This window comes from Onychostoma macrolepis, chromosome 08, assembly GCF_012432095.1.
Source record: "Onychostoma macrolepis isolate SWU-2019 chromosome 08, ASM1243209v1, whole genome shotgun sequence".
Taxonomy (NCBI): Eukaryota; Metazoa; Chordata; class Actinopteri; order Cypriniformes; family Cyprinidae; genus Onychostoma; species Onychostoma macrolepis.
In genome coordinates this window covers 1,202,723-1,220,580 of record NC_081162.1, presented here as the reverse complement: position 1 = coordinate 1,220,580, position 17,858 = coordinate 1,202,723, and the positions used below count along the sequence as shown (strand labels likewise).

The following is a 17,858-nucleotide window of genomic DNA, read 5'->3' as shown; positions in this document are numbered from 1 at the left end:
TCTGTGACACTGCTGCTGCTGCTACAGAGCAAGGACAGAGGCCTTGTCCACACTAATACGTTTTCTTTTTCTCTCCGGTTTGGCCTTGCGTCCACACTGAGAAGTCGTTTTTGTCAAGGAAAACAGAGCGTTTTGAAAACGCTCTCCAAAGTGGATAAATTTGAAAATGGCATTTTTGTTTTGTGTGAACTGTGGAAACAGAGGCTTTTGAAAATGACGATGCATTTTTAGTCATGTAACGCATATTGTACCAATAGATAGCTACGCGTCAGTGAATGATGAGATAATTTAGTAAATAAAGTCCTGCCAGTAAAATTGCATGAAAGCTTATTATGTCTGTTGCGTCTATATCATCTCAGTGAACTTTAAATGAGGGTTTTACACATGCGCAGTAAGGCGAGTTTCAGTGCGGATGAGAAATTTTTCGGAAAACGCTAATGTGGACGTTTTGAAAACGCTAATTTTGAAAAAATAATAAAAAAAACATTTTAAAAAGTATCCAGATTAATGTAGACATAGCCAGAGACTTTCTACTGCTAGTACATTCACAGAGAAGCTGATTATCCTACAACAAAGAAGGAGAAAAAAAGCATGAGATGACAGTAAGGTAATGATCTACGGCCAAGACATACAGCTCTGGAAAAAAAAAAGAGGAGAGATGCAGTGAGCGTCAGGTTGCTTTTATCTTTTAAATTTCAAAGACAGTGGTTCATAAGAACAAGGTCAAGCTTCAGACATTGGGGATATCAAAGCTATAGACCAGCAGAGGGCGAAAATGACTTTCCACTGACTGGGATAGTCGCCAAGTCGTGCAAAGCTGAAAAAAAATAAATAAATCAGTGAGAGGCAAAGAAGAGCCAGGCTGAGGACTGGAGTAAGGTCATCTTCTCTGATGAGTCCAATTTTCAGCTTTGCCCAACACTTGGTCATCTAATGGTTAGATGGAGACCTGCAGAGGCCTACAAGCCAAAGTGTCTCACACCCACTGTGAATTTTGGTGGAGGATCGGTGATGATCTGGGTGTGCTTCAGCAAGGCACATTTGTCTTGTGAAGGACACATGAATCAAACCATGTACAAGGTTGTCCTGGAAGAAAGCTTGCATCTTTTCTGCTCTGACAATGTTTCCCAACTCTGAGGATTGGTTTTTCCAGCAGGACGGTTCTCCATGCCACACAGCCAGGTCAAAGGTCAATCAAGGTGTGGCTGGAGGGCCACCAGATCAAGGCCCTGTCATGGCCAGCCCAATCTCCAGACCAGAACCACATTAAAAACCTCTGGAATGCAATCAAGGGTCACTTCATCAAATATTGATTTCCGAACTCTTTGTGAACTCAATACTAAAGTCAAAACATTAGTATTGTTTAAAATGTTTAAAAATGAATATGAACATTTTCTTTGCATTATTTGAGGTCTAAAAACACTGCATCTTTTTTTGTTATTTTGAATAGTTGTCATGAAATGTTGTCAGTGGTTTATAGAATAAAACACATAAAACGCATATAAACAGTAAAACCAGAGAAACAACTAGTTACTTATTAGCATGGATATTATTAGCATATTGGCTGATTATTAGTACTTATCAAGCGCATATTAATGCCTTTTTCTGCATGAACGTATTTTAGATCCCTTAATCCTATCACATAACTAAATTTAACAACTACCTTGCTAAATATTAAACAGCAGCAGATTAGGAGTTTATTGAGGCAACTTATACAGCCATATTATCTTTGCAAGCACAGACAGTTTTATATTATATTATATTATATTATGCATTGATCACTAATAAAGTAAAATAAATAAAAAAATGTTGTTTGCAGTAATAATGGTCAATTGTTCAATCAGTAATAAAAATATTAAAGATTAAAAGTTAACCTTTAAAAAGGATTGCACAACTGCACAGTAGGTGGCAGTATGCACTAAGAATGTGACTTGCCATTAAACAAAAGCGGAATATCTTTATTTTTCTTAGTATCCATTTCCATGGTGACTCCTGGATTTGACACTCTGCTGAGAATATCTTTGTGCCTTCATCGTAAACATATTCTGAGTTGACTGAACTTACTCCTAGCTGTGTTTTTGGAATCAATTATGAGTAAGGTAGGTTTAGGGTATGTTGGTGAGTGTGATGCATCTTTCCAACTAAAATTTCTTGAAATAAATAATAGGGCTGGGTTTTGACACAAATTTCACGATTCGATTTGATTCTCATTCACAAGCTTGCGGTTCGATTCGATTCAGTATCGATTATTTTGGATATATATATATATATATATATATATCAGCCATATTTTCTCAAGGGAAAAAAAATCTCTCAACTAATGCTGTAAAATATACATGAGAGTCAGTTGGTACTACATTACTATAATATTGAAGGTTAAAATTGACTGATTTGTTAAAATTACAGTTAATTCAGTTTTTTAAATAATAAAGTTACAATTAGCCTACATAATATTTCTACTTCAATTAGTTTTTTTTTTTTTAACATAATGGTGGCAGTCATAAAAACTTGATGGATTTATTCAAACAGTAAGTGAATATGTTATACGATGCATATTTAGCAAAATGCCCCTCTATACAGTTTATTTTTATTTATTTTTTATTTTATCTGACTAATGCATTTATGATCACCTAATATGTTTTTCTGAGGTAAATGTGATCTTACGTGACATTTGTTTACAAGCCGTTATACTGACGTCTTTGCGACTGAAACACTGATTGAGCGATTACACGAGACACCATATGGATAGTAAAGTTGTGCTCTTTCTTTTAACTTACCTTCGGATGTTTAGTCATGTTTATTTCGTGCTGAAACTGGTATTAAAGCGGAGGAGATGATCGGTTCACGCGCCTTGCGCTGCCGCCTCTCTTGATCGCTCCAGCAATCTGTCACTATGGTCACTCCACATTAAACAGCGCCAAAACGGCATTTATTGTTTGAATACTGCAAAACAATGGACAGAATTTGAAATCTGAGACTTTGTTTCATATTAAAAGTACCAAAGCACAAAACCTATTGCAATATATAGGATGGGAAGTGCCCTTCAACGTTCCTTCCATTACCTGAAAATCTTTGGGATTTAAGAATCAATATTGTTCCGTAAAAATGAGAATCGATTAATATCGAAATATCGATATTTTTTACACAGCCCTAATAAATGACACACACCTGGGTTGTTGTTCTAGGTCAACAAAGTGCTTCCAACTTTTCCAACTGGAAATATATATCAGTCACTTTTCATGTGGAAACACAGATGAGAAGGCTTTTGTTGTGGGTTGGCAGTTTTGAAACTTTCAAGAATGGCCACTAGAGGTGCTAACTGCTTTTTATTTATTTATTTTTTTTATTATTTTATTATTTTATTATTATTGCATTACAAGAACAATAACACAACATACATATATAGAGGATCACAGTGTTCAACTATTATCAACTATTATCAGTTACATTCATAATAGTATAAAAGGAAAAAACTACAGGGGATAGTTTACAGGAAATTTCCATAAAAAAGGATTATTATTATTTATTTTTTTATTTTTTAATAACATAATGTTAGGTTTATTATTAGACCATTTTTGTTTGTGTATATGGTATTTCCCAAACATAATTATTACATTTATCACCAAATTTAGTTCCAAACTCTTATTTTTATACAACAAAAATATGTCTTTACCAGAGAATTGATTTGATAAATTCTTTAATTTTATAAATTAACATTCAATATCAATCCAGAACATTTGGGTAAATACACAATCATAAAATAAGTGTTTCAAGTTACAAAAGATGCATGTAGTCTCCATGACTCAATTTTTTTTGCAACTACTTGTCTCTGAGTAAATCAAATGAATAACTTTATATTAGGGGTGTCAACGCTAACGCGTTAAGGCATGCGATTAATCTAAAAATAATATTTTTATTATTAATATTTTTTTAACGCAAATTAATCAATTTGTTTTTTAATTGCAAAAATTGTAGAAATATACAAGAACAGGGAAACAAGACATGAATGTATTCCTACAAAGAACAAACATAAAAATAAAGACAAAAAAACGAATATATTTGCGTACATCAAATTATGAAATTATCTATACAGAAAAGTGCAAAAATAAAATTACATCATTTTAGAAAAGCTGTCATAGTGCATAAAAAATTTGGCACTCTTTTTGTTATTTGTCAGTCTTAGAGATGAAACAAGAATCAAATTCAGAAAGAAAGAGGGGGAGAGACAAAGGAGATTTAAGCCACTTTTGCTTATGAATGAAGAATTTTGCATTCAGTATAAGAAAATTAACAACATATTCAACAGGTAGCTTTGGATTTTCATAATAAAAAATAACATCTTTGAGGACGAAGGTATGAGTCACATTTGTAAGGTTAGAAACATAGGTGCTTAAGTCAACACATAATTTGTTGGTAACACCACAATCAAAAAACAAATGGGAAGCTGTCTCTTCAACAAAACCTCATCAACATCAGAATATTTAGAAATAGACAAATTAACGGGATAAATTTTATCAAGGATTTTATAATGAACCTCCTTTACTTTGTTAGATATACAAAATTTACTTGGCAAAAGCCAGGCCTTTCTCCAATTTATATTTGTTATAAAGGAACCCAAGTAGAATTTCCCTCTTGGAGTAATCTTTCTCTTTGTCTGAAATATTTTGCGAATATGTTTGTTATTGCATTTCCGATCTAAAATATCAATACCACCCAAACGTAAAGCCGGATAAACACTGTTGCCTTCACTGAATTTGAGGTGACTTTTAATTAACTGGGTTAAGCCTACTGGGATGGCTCTCATCACAAATTAATTGTTTGATAAGGTTTGACCCCAACTTCTTCCCGTCATCACAGCGCAGAAGGTTATCTATCATTGTGTGACGAGGGTACATCACCAGTGTTGCCAGGGTAACGGCACAAGTGGACTATTTTGAAAATACAGTCGCGGGAAAAATGATAGAGTCGTGGGTTGCGGTTTTTTGGGCTACTTTTATAATATACCACGGCCGCCCAAAGTGCAAAACAGATCCTTTTACTAATGTGTATTATACTTGGAATGTATCCCTGGCAACTTAAGAACGGAGAGGCGGTTGTAATATCAAACAACGTGAGTTTCAGCAGAGCACACATGTTAAGGCTTTTACACAGCAGAAATAAACATGACAACAGCCACTATAGATTATATAAGATAATAAACACACGATTACGATAGGATATTTGTATGTGATTTTCTTGAGATGTGTACATCTATGCTAATTTGTGCAGCCATATAAAAGGCTATAAATAGCATATTTTAACAACAGTAAACAACCAAATTCCACATGTGATCGCAAAAGGAAGTTATTACAAACACTCGATGGTGGTTTGAAGTGAGTTCTGAGTAAAAGTGTACTATTAATCTCATAAATTGTCTTATGTAGCATGATGCTAATGTTAGCTCTAATGCAGCTGCAGAACAGGTCCAATTCTTCTTCATAATGCATTTTGTCATAATACTTCACGTAAGGTCCTAAGAAATGTTTTGTTGTATTTATTTAGAAATACTTTTGATAATAGTTGGGTAAATGTATACTGAGATTGAAGTGATGTGGCTTGGTAAACGTTTTATTGCCAGTTTAAAGGCTGATAATGGCTGAATAAAAACAAAAGAATAATAAGGATTATGTCTCATACCTGGCTGAGGTGTGAAAGCTTCCGTTTCCTTAAACTAGTTTGTCATGGACTTTAGTACTGCTAACTGTGTATTTAGGAACAAATGGATTAAGACCACCATCTTCAATTGGATTGCACAACATTTTATTTTTTTTAAATAATGTGGTCTGTTCTTCCAGATGAAATTGAACAAAACAGTATCCACCTCTTTTATGACCGATTGTGGAATGTCTAATGCAAGAGCCGTATACACTAAACCTGACAACCCTTCAGTTTTGGCTAATAATATGCTTCCTTTTATATTATAGATATAATAATATATAGACAGATCTCTCATTAACCAAGAATTTAATTTTTGTTTAATTTTCTGTATAATTGGTGTAAAATTAAAATGATTTCTCTCCTTCTATATTTACTTATCTTAAAGGGGTGGTTTACTGCGATTTCACTTTTTTCATTTTAAATAGTGTGTAATGTTGCTGTTGGTGTATGAACAGTATCTGCAAAGTTGAGGCGCTGAAAGTTCAACGTAAGCAGAGATATCGTCTTTTAAAAATCAGGAAGTTTAATGCCTACAAAAACGACTCCTATGGGACTACAACGAGATACTTCCCGGGTTGCATACGTAAAAACCATAAATTTGCATCAACCCCTCCCTCCGGAACATGCAAAAGAGGGGGCAAGGCCATGTTCTGCGGCTTTGTCGAAGAGAAAGAGTTATAGTGGAGAGTTGTAGTCATGCCATCGAAACGGTGTTATTTTCACCCAGCTGTCAGGTCTTCTGTGTTCGGGCTTCCTACGGATGCTGTAGTTCGTCAACAATAGTTAAAATTTATGTTTGATTATGTTCCTGACAATTACAATCCTAATTCATTCAGCTCTCTGTGCTGCGCATTTTACGGAAGACAGCTTCCAGAATCTACACGAGTTCTATGCCGGATTCACACAGAAACTATTACTAAAACATGGAGCAGTTACAACTTTAAAACCAGAGGCAGCAGTTGTTGGGCCACAACCTTTAAGTAAGATTTCATAATTTGAAATGTATTTGCATGTATAATTTCAGACGTAATGTTTTAGTTTTATCAAGGACGTAAACAAACGCCAACGCTGGCTTTAGTAGCCAGTTAGTTAAATGCTATTTCGTGTGTCTTTGACAAACGCGTACAAACATTTTGGACCCGAATTTGTAATTATGTACTAATTTTGTAAATGTATTTTCCATGTATACTTTATGACGTAATTTTTCGATTTGATCAAGAATGTAAACACAAGCCAACGCTGTTTGGTTTTAGTAGCCAGTTAGTTCGATGCTATTTTGTGTGTATAAGACAAACGTGTACAAACTTCAAAAATTGATATGTAATCACAACAGCAAACTTCCATTCAGAAACGTTTGTAAGAGCTGTGCTTGCGTAAGTTCTGCTTGACTCTCTTCATTACCGCTTTCTGGGTCTGATTCTGGCTCAAACTGATACGGCAATATTGACACCATTATTTACATTTGACCAGAGCACATGCAGCTCTCGCCCGTGAAGGGAATGGGCGTGACGTTTCCGGACAATGTGCAGTATGCAGTTTAGCCAATCACAACACACCGGCCCAACTGACCAATCTGAGCCCATTGCCTGTTTCTGAGGGAGTGGTTTCAGAGAATCAGGAAGTCAACCGGTCGTTCAAATGACGGAGGAGAAAGCGGCTTACAATAAAAGTGAAATATATGAAAAATAAGGCGTTTTTAACAAACGAAACACGAAGACATGTTATATTGCACCCCATAAACACAATCAAGCAAAGAAAAAAAGCAGTAAACCACCCCTTTAATACCTAAATAGTCTACAATCTCCTTTACTGGAATACCAAGTATGTTATTATAATTACGTATTTTCATAGGGAATAACACACATTTTTTAATATTTAAACACAAACCAGATACAGATATAAATATCAGAAAAAAATAAAATATCAACAAATAGAATAAAACTATTATCTATAATAAATTTGTTGTAGTCAATTAGATCTAAAATGAGCCTAATATAGAGGCGGCTAATTGTTTGGAGGAACCTGGACTCTGTGACGACATCACTCCATCACAGGGAGTTAATCCTGCTCTTCTAAATTGCTTTTGTAGCTTTTTGGTAATGCATTATGGGTTAATGACTGGAATGCAGGCCAGGTAAGAGAGAATTAATATTTATATCTATTTTGTATATATTTTGCAGCAGCATGTTCAAAGTGAGACAGTTTTGAGACAGTGCAATTATTCCATGTCTATCGCAATTTTTGTAGCATTGATAGCATTCTTTTTTTTCTTTTTTTTAGAATTCAGCCCTGCATGGTGCTGTAATATTGATTTCATATATTTAGCTATTTATTGTTAACAGTGATAATTTTTCTCCATGTCTCTCAGGCTGAGAACCTGCAGGAGCAGTTAAAAGACAAAGACAAACAGTTGGACAGTTTGGGGGACAGAGTGACATCTCTGCAAGCCGACACCAGCAACACAGACACAGCTCTCATTACACTGGAAGAGGCTCTCTCTGAGAAGGTGCTGAATATATATGAGAGAACAAGAAAGAGCATCAGTGTGCTCATTTATTTACTGTCAGTTGTTACATGTAAGGGATAATCAACGGCTAGCTGTGCATTAAACTATTTGAATGCACGACGTGGAGGCGAAGAACCACCCGACACGCAGCGGAGTGCATTCAAATCGTTAAATGCACAGCTAGCCGTTGATTACCCCGTTTATGCCATGGTCATTTCCAGTGTTGGGCACGTTACTTTAAAAAAGTAATTAGTTATAGTTACTAGTTACTTCTCACAAATAGTAACTGAGTTAGTAACTGAGTTACATCATTATAAAAGTAACTAATTACCAGGGAAAGTAACTATTACGTTACTTTTAAAATTTTTTTTCAAATGTCAAATAACTTTGGATGCCCCCAATATTAAATATGTTAAATTAATGAAATGGACACAAAAAAGAATAAATTATTATTATAAAACATTGTGCATTAATCTACACTATTTATCTACTGACACTTAGTATCAGTCAGTCAAGCATTATAATATAATATTATGATAATTTAATATTATATGATGATAGAACTTTAGTAATTAGAATAACCAAGTATGAATGCATATTTGTCATCAATATAAAACGCACTAAGGATTAATGAGCTGCTGGGTTCATGAATATTAATCACGTTGTCTGCGTTCGCTCAAATTGATTTGCTGAAATCAAAACAGGGACGATAATAGGTGAGCGCCAGCCAATGAGATTGTCGTTTGCGCATTAGTTCCGCCCACTACCAGAGAACCCGGCAGTTCTTAAAAGCTGAAGAATTCCAAAGGAACTCCGTTATTTTGACAGGAAAATACAACAAAGAATATCGTTTACATGTAGCGCGTCACTTCTGCATGTTACGAAAGACTCTCTCGCTCTGTATCTTTCTTTGCGTGCGTGTACGTGAGAGAAAGCGACGGCGAGTTGTTCGCCTTCACACTAGAGTTTACGGTACGTCAAATACAGCTACACTGCGCATCCATTCAGATGAACTGAAAAATGTAATTCTAATAATATAATATAGTAACGCCACATTTTATTGTCAGTAACGGCGTTGTAACGGGGAAACAGTAATTCGTTTGATTATCATTACTGAAAAAAAATAACGCCGTTAGTAACGCCGTTTATTTATAACGCCGTTATTCCCATCACTGGTCATTTCCCAGCATTCACATATTAAAGATGTTAATAATATTTGCGCTGCAATATATGACCGAAACTATAAAAATGACGGTTATTTTCATCTGTATTACTATTCAACTGTAACTGTATGTTACTATGGTTACCAATGTTTATAGGAAGCGCATTAATATAGAACGTGATTAAACTGTCCTGGAACTACCTGTGCAGTTAAACGAATTTAATCAACACCTGCCAGCCAATCAGAATCGAGTATTCAGACAGACCATGGCACAACATACAAATAAACATCAGACACCATAGACCCTTTTTCTGTTAGTAAACATTGTGACGTTTTTCTGTGGGCAGGGCTTAGGTGGAGGCAGAAAGATTCCACTGACCGCTTCACTAATGCTAGCTATGAAGTTTGTTACCTTGTTTTTTAAACAATGGCTGAAGAAAATCCGATTTTACCTGCATATAAGGTCACTCACTGTGCAGGACCATGATTGTTATTTAAATAAGTTAACTTTAACGGACAAAATCAGATCTGCCGACCCTATGCTCATGGATGGACGATCTGACAGGATTACCTCCGATTGAGTGACTCGAGTCGCATATAGAGAAACCTAACGAGTAGTAAAGAGAAACTCACCTGTGTCTATCTAGTCATGAAGATGTACATATATTTCAATTTCAGCAGGCAACTATTTTTACAGCTAATGTTGAGACATGAGAGTGAACTGGGCCAAAATACAAAAAGTAAGTTAAACATTCAATGTGATGGATATATTATTTGAAGATGTATGTATCATGGCCAAATAGTTATTTTAAAGTAGGCTATATACATCCTGTAAATTATGTAAGTTAAGTTTACAATACTTTACATACAGTACATTTAAAGGAAGATGTGAATAGTTTCTAGAAATAAAAATTCCAGAAATTAATTTTGAACTTTCTGTGTTTGATTATTCTTTCTTACTAAGTTCTTAGAAAGTCCAGCCACTATCAATCACAACAATGTACTGTATATTACAGACGATTAAGCATATAAATCGTCAGTTTGTTGTTTTAGAAATCTTTAGACGCGTAACACAAACCATAATCCATAACAACAAAAGACAATACTTTATTTAACCTTTTCTGATAAGAAGTGTGCGCTGCAAACGCAAGCATTTTTGACGATAGTTTCTGTCCAGTCCGCTCGTTTTAACTCGTTTAAACACAGCTGTCGTCGGTTTTTTGTCTGGCGGTGGCAGCAGTATGTAGTACCACACGTTTTGGCCCCAACGGCCTTCCATACGTTAGCACGTAAATCGCGTGTTAAAGTGTATTTACGTGTTAACGTGTTAATCCCACACGTTTTGGCCCCAACGGCCTTCCATACGTTAGCACGTAAATCGCGTGTTAACGCCAGAATTCGCATGTTAACTCGTATTTACGTGTTAACGTGTTAATCCCACGTTTTGGCCCCAACGGCCTTCCATACGTTAGCACGTAAATCGCGTGTTAACGCGTTAGTACCACACGTTTTGGCCCCAACGGCCTTCCATACGTTAGCACGTAAATCGCGTGTTAACGCGTAAATACGTGTTAACGCGTAAATACGTGTTAACGCGTTAGTACCACACGTTTTGGCCCCAACGGCCTTCCATACGTTAACACGTAAATACACGTTAACACGCGATTTACGTGCTAACGCGTAATTCGCATGTTAACTCGTATTTACGTGTTAACGCATCATTTTGTGCTGGCATTGAGCTTTAGCACCATCTACTGGTGGTTTTTAATGAATTTTAATTTAATGTCTTTTCAGGCATAAGTAGGCTACAACTACATATAATAGTTACAGCACAACTAGTATTCAAGTATTTTTAAATTCTAACTGTTCAACCTCTGAAAATCAACAAAAGAGCAATGATATGCAAGTATGTAAATGTTAATGTACATAGGGAGTCTGTTGTCTCCTTCACTTAAAATATCAAAGCACGTGTATTGAGTCTACTTCAATCTAGGAACTAAACTTGTGTATGGCTGGAAACACTTCTTTTCTTGTATATAATACACACACACCTTAGCAATTGAGAGCAGTTTTTTGCTGAAGATGGAACAGGCAGTGCTGTTGACTTCAAGACCTCATAGTGTTCAAACTTGTAATGAAAACAAATGAGAGATGTATACCATAGATTAGCTTGTGTTAATGAGCCGCTGTTTTAGATATAAATAAGGTCTTTTGTTGCTATCATGTCCTATATTTTGTCACCCCTTCTCAGATGGTTATAGTACCTGACACACCACTGGGTAGAATTCGAAATACATTAAAAAGATATATCTAATACCTTAAAATTACTTGATAACATTGGATACACTAATTACATGTAATAAATCAATAATTACTAAACCCCAATGCCCCAGGAAAAGTAATATTTTGGTTATGTTTTTGTTACCAACTAATTGAGATATTTAACAGCTATTAAGTATCTTCACTTAATAATTGAACAAGTCATCCAACCCTTACCTTGATCCACATGTGACAAGGAATGTGTCCTCCATTATATGGTGCATAGATATGGTGAATAATCAAAGGACACACGCAAAGAAATTAATCAAGAGTGGCTTGTATTAGTAATAACTGAAATCAGACAGATGAAATATAATTTGACATATAATAATACAATTTGTGAAAATGTAAAATCATACACTGAAGGTAGTATCAACAAGGAAATTAAATATATTTTAATATTACAATACAGAACATGAGACTATGTTTCCCCTGGCTCTTCCATCAATCTCCCTGGCACGTGATGGTTGCTTTAAGTAAACTCACGATATGCTCAGTGTAGTACTTGGGTCACAACAACATGAATAATAAAAAAAAACGAAAGGGTGATGTCACGTTGACACTGCCTGTCATAACAGCTTGTAATCCTTTTTATGAATATTAATGTGCTGATGCACATCTTCGTTTTATTTTAATTATTCATAAGATTGTGAATGAACGCTTACCTAATGATTACGTTGAGCCTACGTCACCTGGCGCATCTACCATTTAGGTATGCATTAACATGTAATTGTAAATCGCGTGTTAACGCGTAAATACGTGTTAACGCGTTAGTACCACACGTTTTGGCCCCAACGGCCTTCCATAAATTTGCGCTGGTTTGAATGGGCCGCTTCCAGTTTTCCGTTTTTGTTTTGCCTCCAGCTAGCGCGGTGACGTAATCGTGACGTCGGTGCAAAAAGGGTCTATAAGGCAGGGGTTCAGATCCTGATCCAGGACTTAAGTGCTTTCTTTGTTTTCTTTTTTTTTGTGCCTTTTTTCTCACTAGGTTTTGATGTCAGGTCATTTTCACCACAATTTAAATAAATCAGAGCTGTAATCTGACATATAACTCAAACATTATTAAGAAACTAGAGGATTCGTTGACTTTTGCTAAGAGTTGAACTCCATCCACTGAATATATCACAGAAAAAAAGAAAACACACTTGCCCTCTACAAGACATCAGCCTGACCACCTGCAGTTCTTGCAAAACTCTTAAGACACAATGTTATATTCTTATATAAATATTATTTTATGTAATCATTGAACATGTATGAGGCTAAGAAACTGGGACCATTTCAATTTTATTTCCAGTAATAGTCATTCATACAATCCACACATACATACAGTGCATACACAAATGAACAAACCTTTCTGATGTAACATTTAAACATTATTTTGAAGTATATTTATTCAAAAGTTGTCTCCACAAAGCCCTGATTATCTACTGACTCTAGAACTGCTGCAATGCCTTCTCGAAAAACTGACCATTTAGATTGAGACACATTGAGGGGCTGTCTACACAACACAGTTTTCAACTAATAACGGACAGCTTTTAATGTGTTTTGGTATTTACATGACAACAGTATTTTGAGGACCTGAAAATGATACCATTACCATTACAAAAACAGATTTTTTTTTTTTGTATAGCTATAGGCATAATACAGTATCCATGTGAATGCTGATTGTTTTCACAAAGTTGTTATCTGCATGCAAAACCTTTCAAAAACACAAAGGAAAAACGTTTAGGTTTTTAGTACATCATTGTAGATGTAGCTTTAATTTAGACAGTTCTAGATTTCAAACTACCACAATCTAGGAATGGAGCACCATTCTCAACTTCTTTGTTTTTAACCAAAAGTGGAACAAAAAACAAAACAATATTTACAATGTATAAATGACTAACCACTACTTTCTCTTCTGCAACAGATAGAAGAGGCAGAAATGTATAAGAATGAAAATAAGGAACTGAAAAGCCAACTTGCCTCCCTACAAGAGCGTCTCTCAGAGAAAGAGGTATGTGAGTAGAAATGTCAGAGGACATCTAAACCTTATGGTTATTAAACTTCACAGCAGGCTCATTTGCAGCTTTCTAAATGTCACTGTCAGAATGTTTGTGTTTGACACATCCAGACACTCACAAACATGTTGTTCAGGTCAACCCGATCTCATGAAAGTGCGTATAAATAGTACGCCAAATAAAAACAAAAACTCATGGTATTGATACGCAAAAATGGACTTTGGCGTGTATATGCTACGTGATGGGTAGGATTAGGGTTGTGGAGTAGATGCGTATCATATGTATGTGAAAACTGCTTATCATATGCACGGCAAGAAATTTTGTATAATATGCACGCAAAAACTGCGTATTATATGCACGCCAAACACGTGCGTATCATATGAACGCCAAATTCCATTTGTTGCATATCAGTACCACGAGTTTTCGTTTTTATTTGGCATACTATTTATACGCATTTTCATGAGACCGGGCTCTTCAGGTCATGGTAGATACAATGATACAAATTTCCTAAATAAACAGTATTTTACTGTGCTTATGAAAACTTTATTACAATTACCTATTAAAGTTACAGGAGTTACTATGTGAGTGATTCTCATGTTTTTCTTTTGTTGTTTGATTAACATTATTAGCCTAATATAAGATATGCATGGATCCATTATACTGACACACATCCAATATTTTCGGAACTGTTTATGTTTATTTAAGACGTATCCGACTGCATTTACTTGGATACTCGTCAACACAGTCATTGTGATTTTGCCCACCTAAAAAGGGCCTAGAACCGCCCCGATGCTAACCTAAGCTCATTGGCTGTGTGTGTAACATTAACCAATCAGCCTGTGCCAAGTAGTTTAACGTTGTGAATATCATCAGTTTGCGTTAATGACCCATCAGCCTGCACCATCTAGAGTTTCATGACAGAACTTGGTATTTAAATAATACTCTCTGTGGGTGCAATTCATCTTTAAGGACTCCTCAGTATCACAGTCCCTTGGTGCGCTTAATATTACCTTCAGTAGTTCTTAGCCTTGCTTTAGTAAAACTCAATTCCAATAGTCTTTGAAAGACAGAGAGTGAAAGAGGGAGAGAGAATAAATATACTTTATAGATGTCCTCATCTTCCCTTTGCACAATCTGTCCTTATTGTTCATCATGCTGTGACAATCTGTTAGGCAATCAAAGTTTATTAGAATGTTTTCTTTTATGTTCTCTTGAGCATACAGACATCAATCTAGGAAAATTATACCTTCTTGCTTTTTGACATGGTGCCACGTATAGTGGTGCTTTCCCAAGAGAAGTAGTCATAAACAATCCTGAGACATTACAGCGTAATAACAGTATCAGGATGCTTGAAGCACTGATTAACAAAATCCAATGAAAATAATCTGTTATAGCCCACAGGCCTCTGCATATTTACTGTACTGGCATTTGTTTTGTCACAGTTATGAGTAAGATCATGTAAAAAAAAATCACTAGATAAAAAATGTAGTATTTCCATTTCCATTTTTCCATTTATCTATTTGGCAGACACTTTTATCCAAAGCAATTTACAAAAGAGGAACAAAGGAATTTGTCAAAGAGTCAACAACAGTCATAATGCACAATACTAGGTTTATTAGACAACAAGATTAGAAACCAAGCTAGATAAGAGGAGAAATGCAGAGAAGAAATGTTGTGTGTGTAAGTGCTTTATTTTTTAGAGTGTGGAGTGCTTAAGTGTTTGCAAAAGAGGTGTCTTCAGCTGTTGTTTGAAGGATGTGATGCTTTTGAGCTCAGTCTTTGCAAAGTTGAGCTGCAGATGGTCCTTCATCCAAGCAGAGATGTCTGAAACATGTCTGAAATATAGGTTGAGCCAGTGGAATCAAATGAAAGAAGTTGAAGTGAAAGATAGAGCTGTGCATCATCTGCATAGCAGTGGTAGGAGAAGCCATTTTCCTTTATGATCATGCCCAGTGAGGTTGAGTAAATGGAAAAAAGAAGAGGAAGAGGAATGAGCACTGAATCTTGAGGAACTCCAGCGATTAGCTGATGCGATTAAGACACCCCATCTCTCCATGAAACCCTGAAAGATCTGCCTGTGAGGTTAGACTGGATCCACCAAAGTACCGTACCTGTGATGCCCAAGACAGAGAAAGTGGATAGACGGATCTGGTGGTTCACAGTATTGAAGCCTGCAGACAGATCAAGCAGAAAAAAAGAAAAAGACTATGAAGGAGAGATGTATGCTGAAGGAGGGCAATGCATGCTGATATTTTGTTGCAGATCTATGACTCCACCCCCTGAACTTTCCATTGCCCTGTATCATGCTCTCTCATTCGCTCATTGGCATCGTCGCCAATGTCATTTCCATTTAAAACACATTTCACACTGCAGGACTATGTCACCAGCAGGTATGACTCAGGCATGAATGACTCATCAGTTGGCATCTTTGATAACACACATTACATGATTATGATTATGATACAGTGTATGTATGTATATATATATTGCTGTGATCCCAGCTTCTAAGCATGCTCTTCCTCCATGTAATGCAAGCAGGGAAGCTTGGTGAGATATCTTATTATGTATCTCCCACTGAAATCCACTTAAACAATGCCCAAGAGGTAGCCATACCTCTTGTAGAATGAGCTCTTAAAGGGATACTCCACCCCAAAATGAAAATTTTGTCATTAATCACTTACCCCCATGTTGTTCCAAACCCGTAAAAGCTTCTTTGGTTTTCAGAACACAATATAAGATATTTTAGATGAAAACCTGGAGGCTTGTGACTGTCCCATTGACTGCATAGTAAACTGCACTGTCAAGGCCCAGAAAAGTATGAAAGACATTGTGAAAATAGTCCATCTGCCATCAGAAGTGCAATCTGAATTTTATGATGCAACGAGAACACTTTTTGTGCACAAAGAAAACAAAATATCGACTTTGTTCAACTTTTTCTTCTCCTCCATGACACTTCCTGCAAGCACGTTCATGAGTTCACGACGCAAGCATGCCTCAGATGACGCACGAAGTAAACGCCGTGACCTGCGAACGTCTACATATCTAGGAATACGCTGGCCTCGAACAAAGTCAATATTTTGTTTTCTTTGCGCGCAAAAAGTGTTCTCACCGCATCATAAAATTCAGATTGCATGTCTGATGGCAGATGGATTTTGACGATGTCTTTCATACTTTTATGGACCTTGACAGTGCAATTTACTATGCAGTCAACAGTCACAAGCCTCCCGGTTTTCATCTAAAATATCTTAAATTGTGTTCCGTTCGTCTAAAATATCTTAAATTGTGTTCCGAAGTTGAACGAAGCTTTTACAGGTTTGGAACAACATGGGGGTGAGTGATTAATGACAAAATTTTCATTTTGGGGTGGAGTATCCCTTTAAGCCGACCAGGGAATTAACCCTCTGGGGTCGGTGAATGCGCTGGTGCGGTCCCATAGCTGTTTAAGTCAACTCAATAGCTCAATAGTCTCCGCCATCCTAGGGGAAAGGTGCTCAGATGAGATTGGTTTACCCTCACATTGTATGGTCGATGAAACTAATAACTGATCATTCTTCCTGAATGATTGTGTCTTGTTTACATAATAGCGTAGCACTCATACAGGATGCAAAATGTGCAGTTTATTCTCCTCCTCTGAAGAAAACGGAGGAGGTTAAAAGGTAGTGCAAATTATAAGCTGAATCACTGACCTCAGGAATGAAAGCTGGGTTAAGCAGCAGTGTAACCTCACTGCCAACCCAACTAAAATTCAGCTATGCTTGATGAATCAACAAAGAATGTAACTCACCAACCCGCTTAGCTGAAACTAGAGCAAATAGTAAGACTGTTTTCAAAGATAAAAGCATAAAGGGTTTGTTCACCCAAAAAAGATAACTGGCCTGTGTTTTACTCGCCCTCAAAGCATCCTAGGTGTATGTGACTTTCTTCTTTCAGACGAATCCAATCGGAGTTATGTTAAAAATTGTCCTGGCCCCTCCAAGCCATTCAATAGGGTAAGCGGGTGTTTGCTGTCAACAGTTCAGAAGACGTGAAACAAAGTGCAGACATCTGTAATAAAACGTCCCTCACATGGCTCCGCGGGGTGAATAAAGGTCTCCTCTAGCGAATCCATGTGTTTTTGTAAGATAAATATCCATATTTCAAACGTAATAAACACTTTTTTTCTCACTTCCGCTGA

The 17,858-nt window shown here is 36.2% G+C and overlaps 1 protein-coding gene across 1 annotated transcript in view; it reads left to right on the top strand.

Annotated features, from left to right (window-relative positions):
- The window catches only part of LOC131546034 (ERC protein 2), a 96,565-nt gene that overhangs the window by 19,176 nt on the left and 59,531 nt on the right, over positions 1-17,858 (top strand). The window contains exons 6-7 of the mRNA XM_058785331.1: positions 8,066-8,203; positions 13,594-13,680. Coding sequence (XP_058641314.1) covers positions 8,066-8,203; positions 13,594-13,680 — 225 coding nt within the window. The remainder of the gene's footprint in view (positions 1-8,065; positions 8,204-13,593; positions 13,681-17,858) is intronic.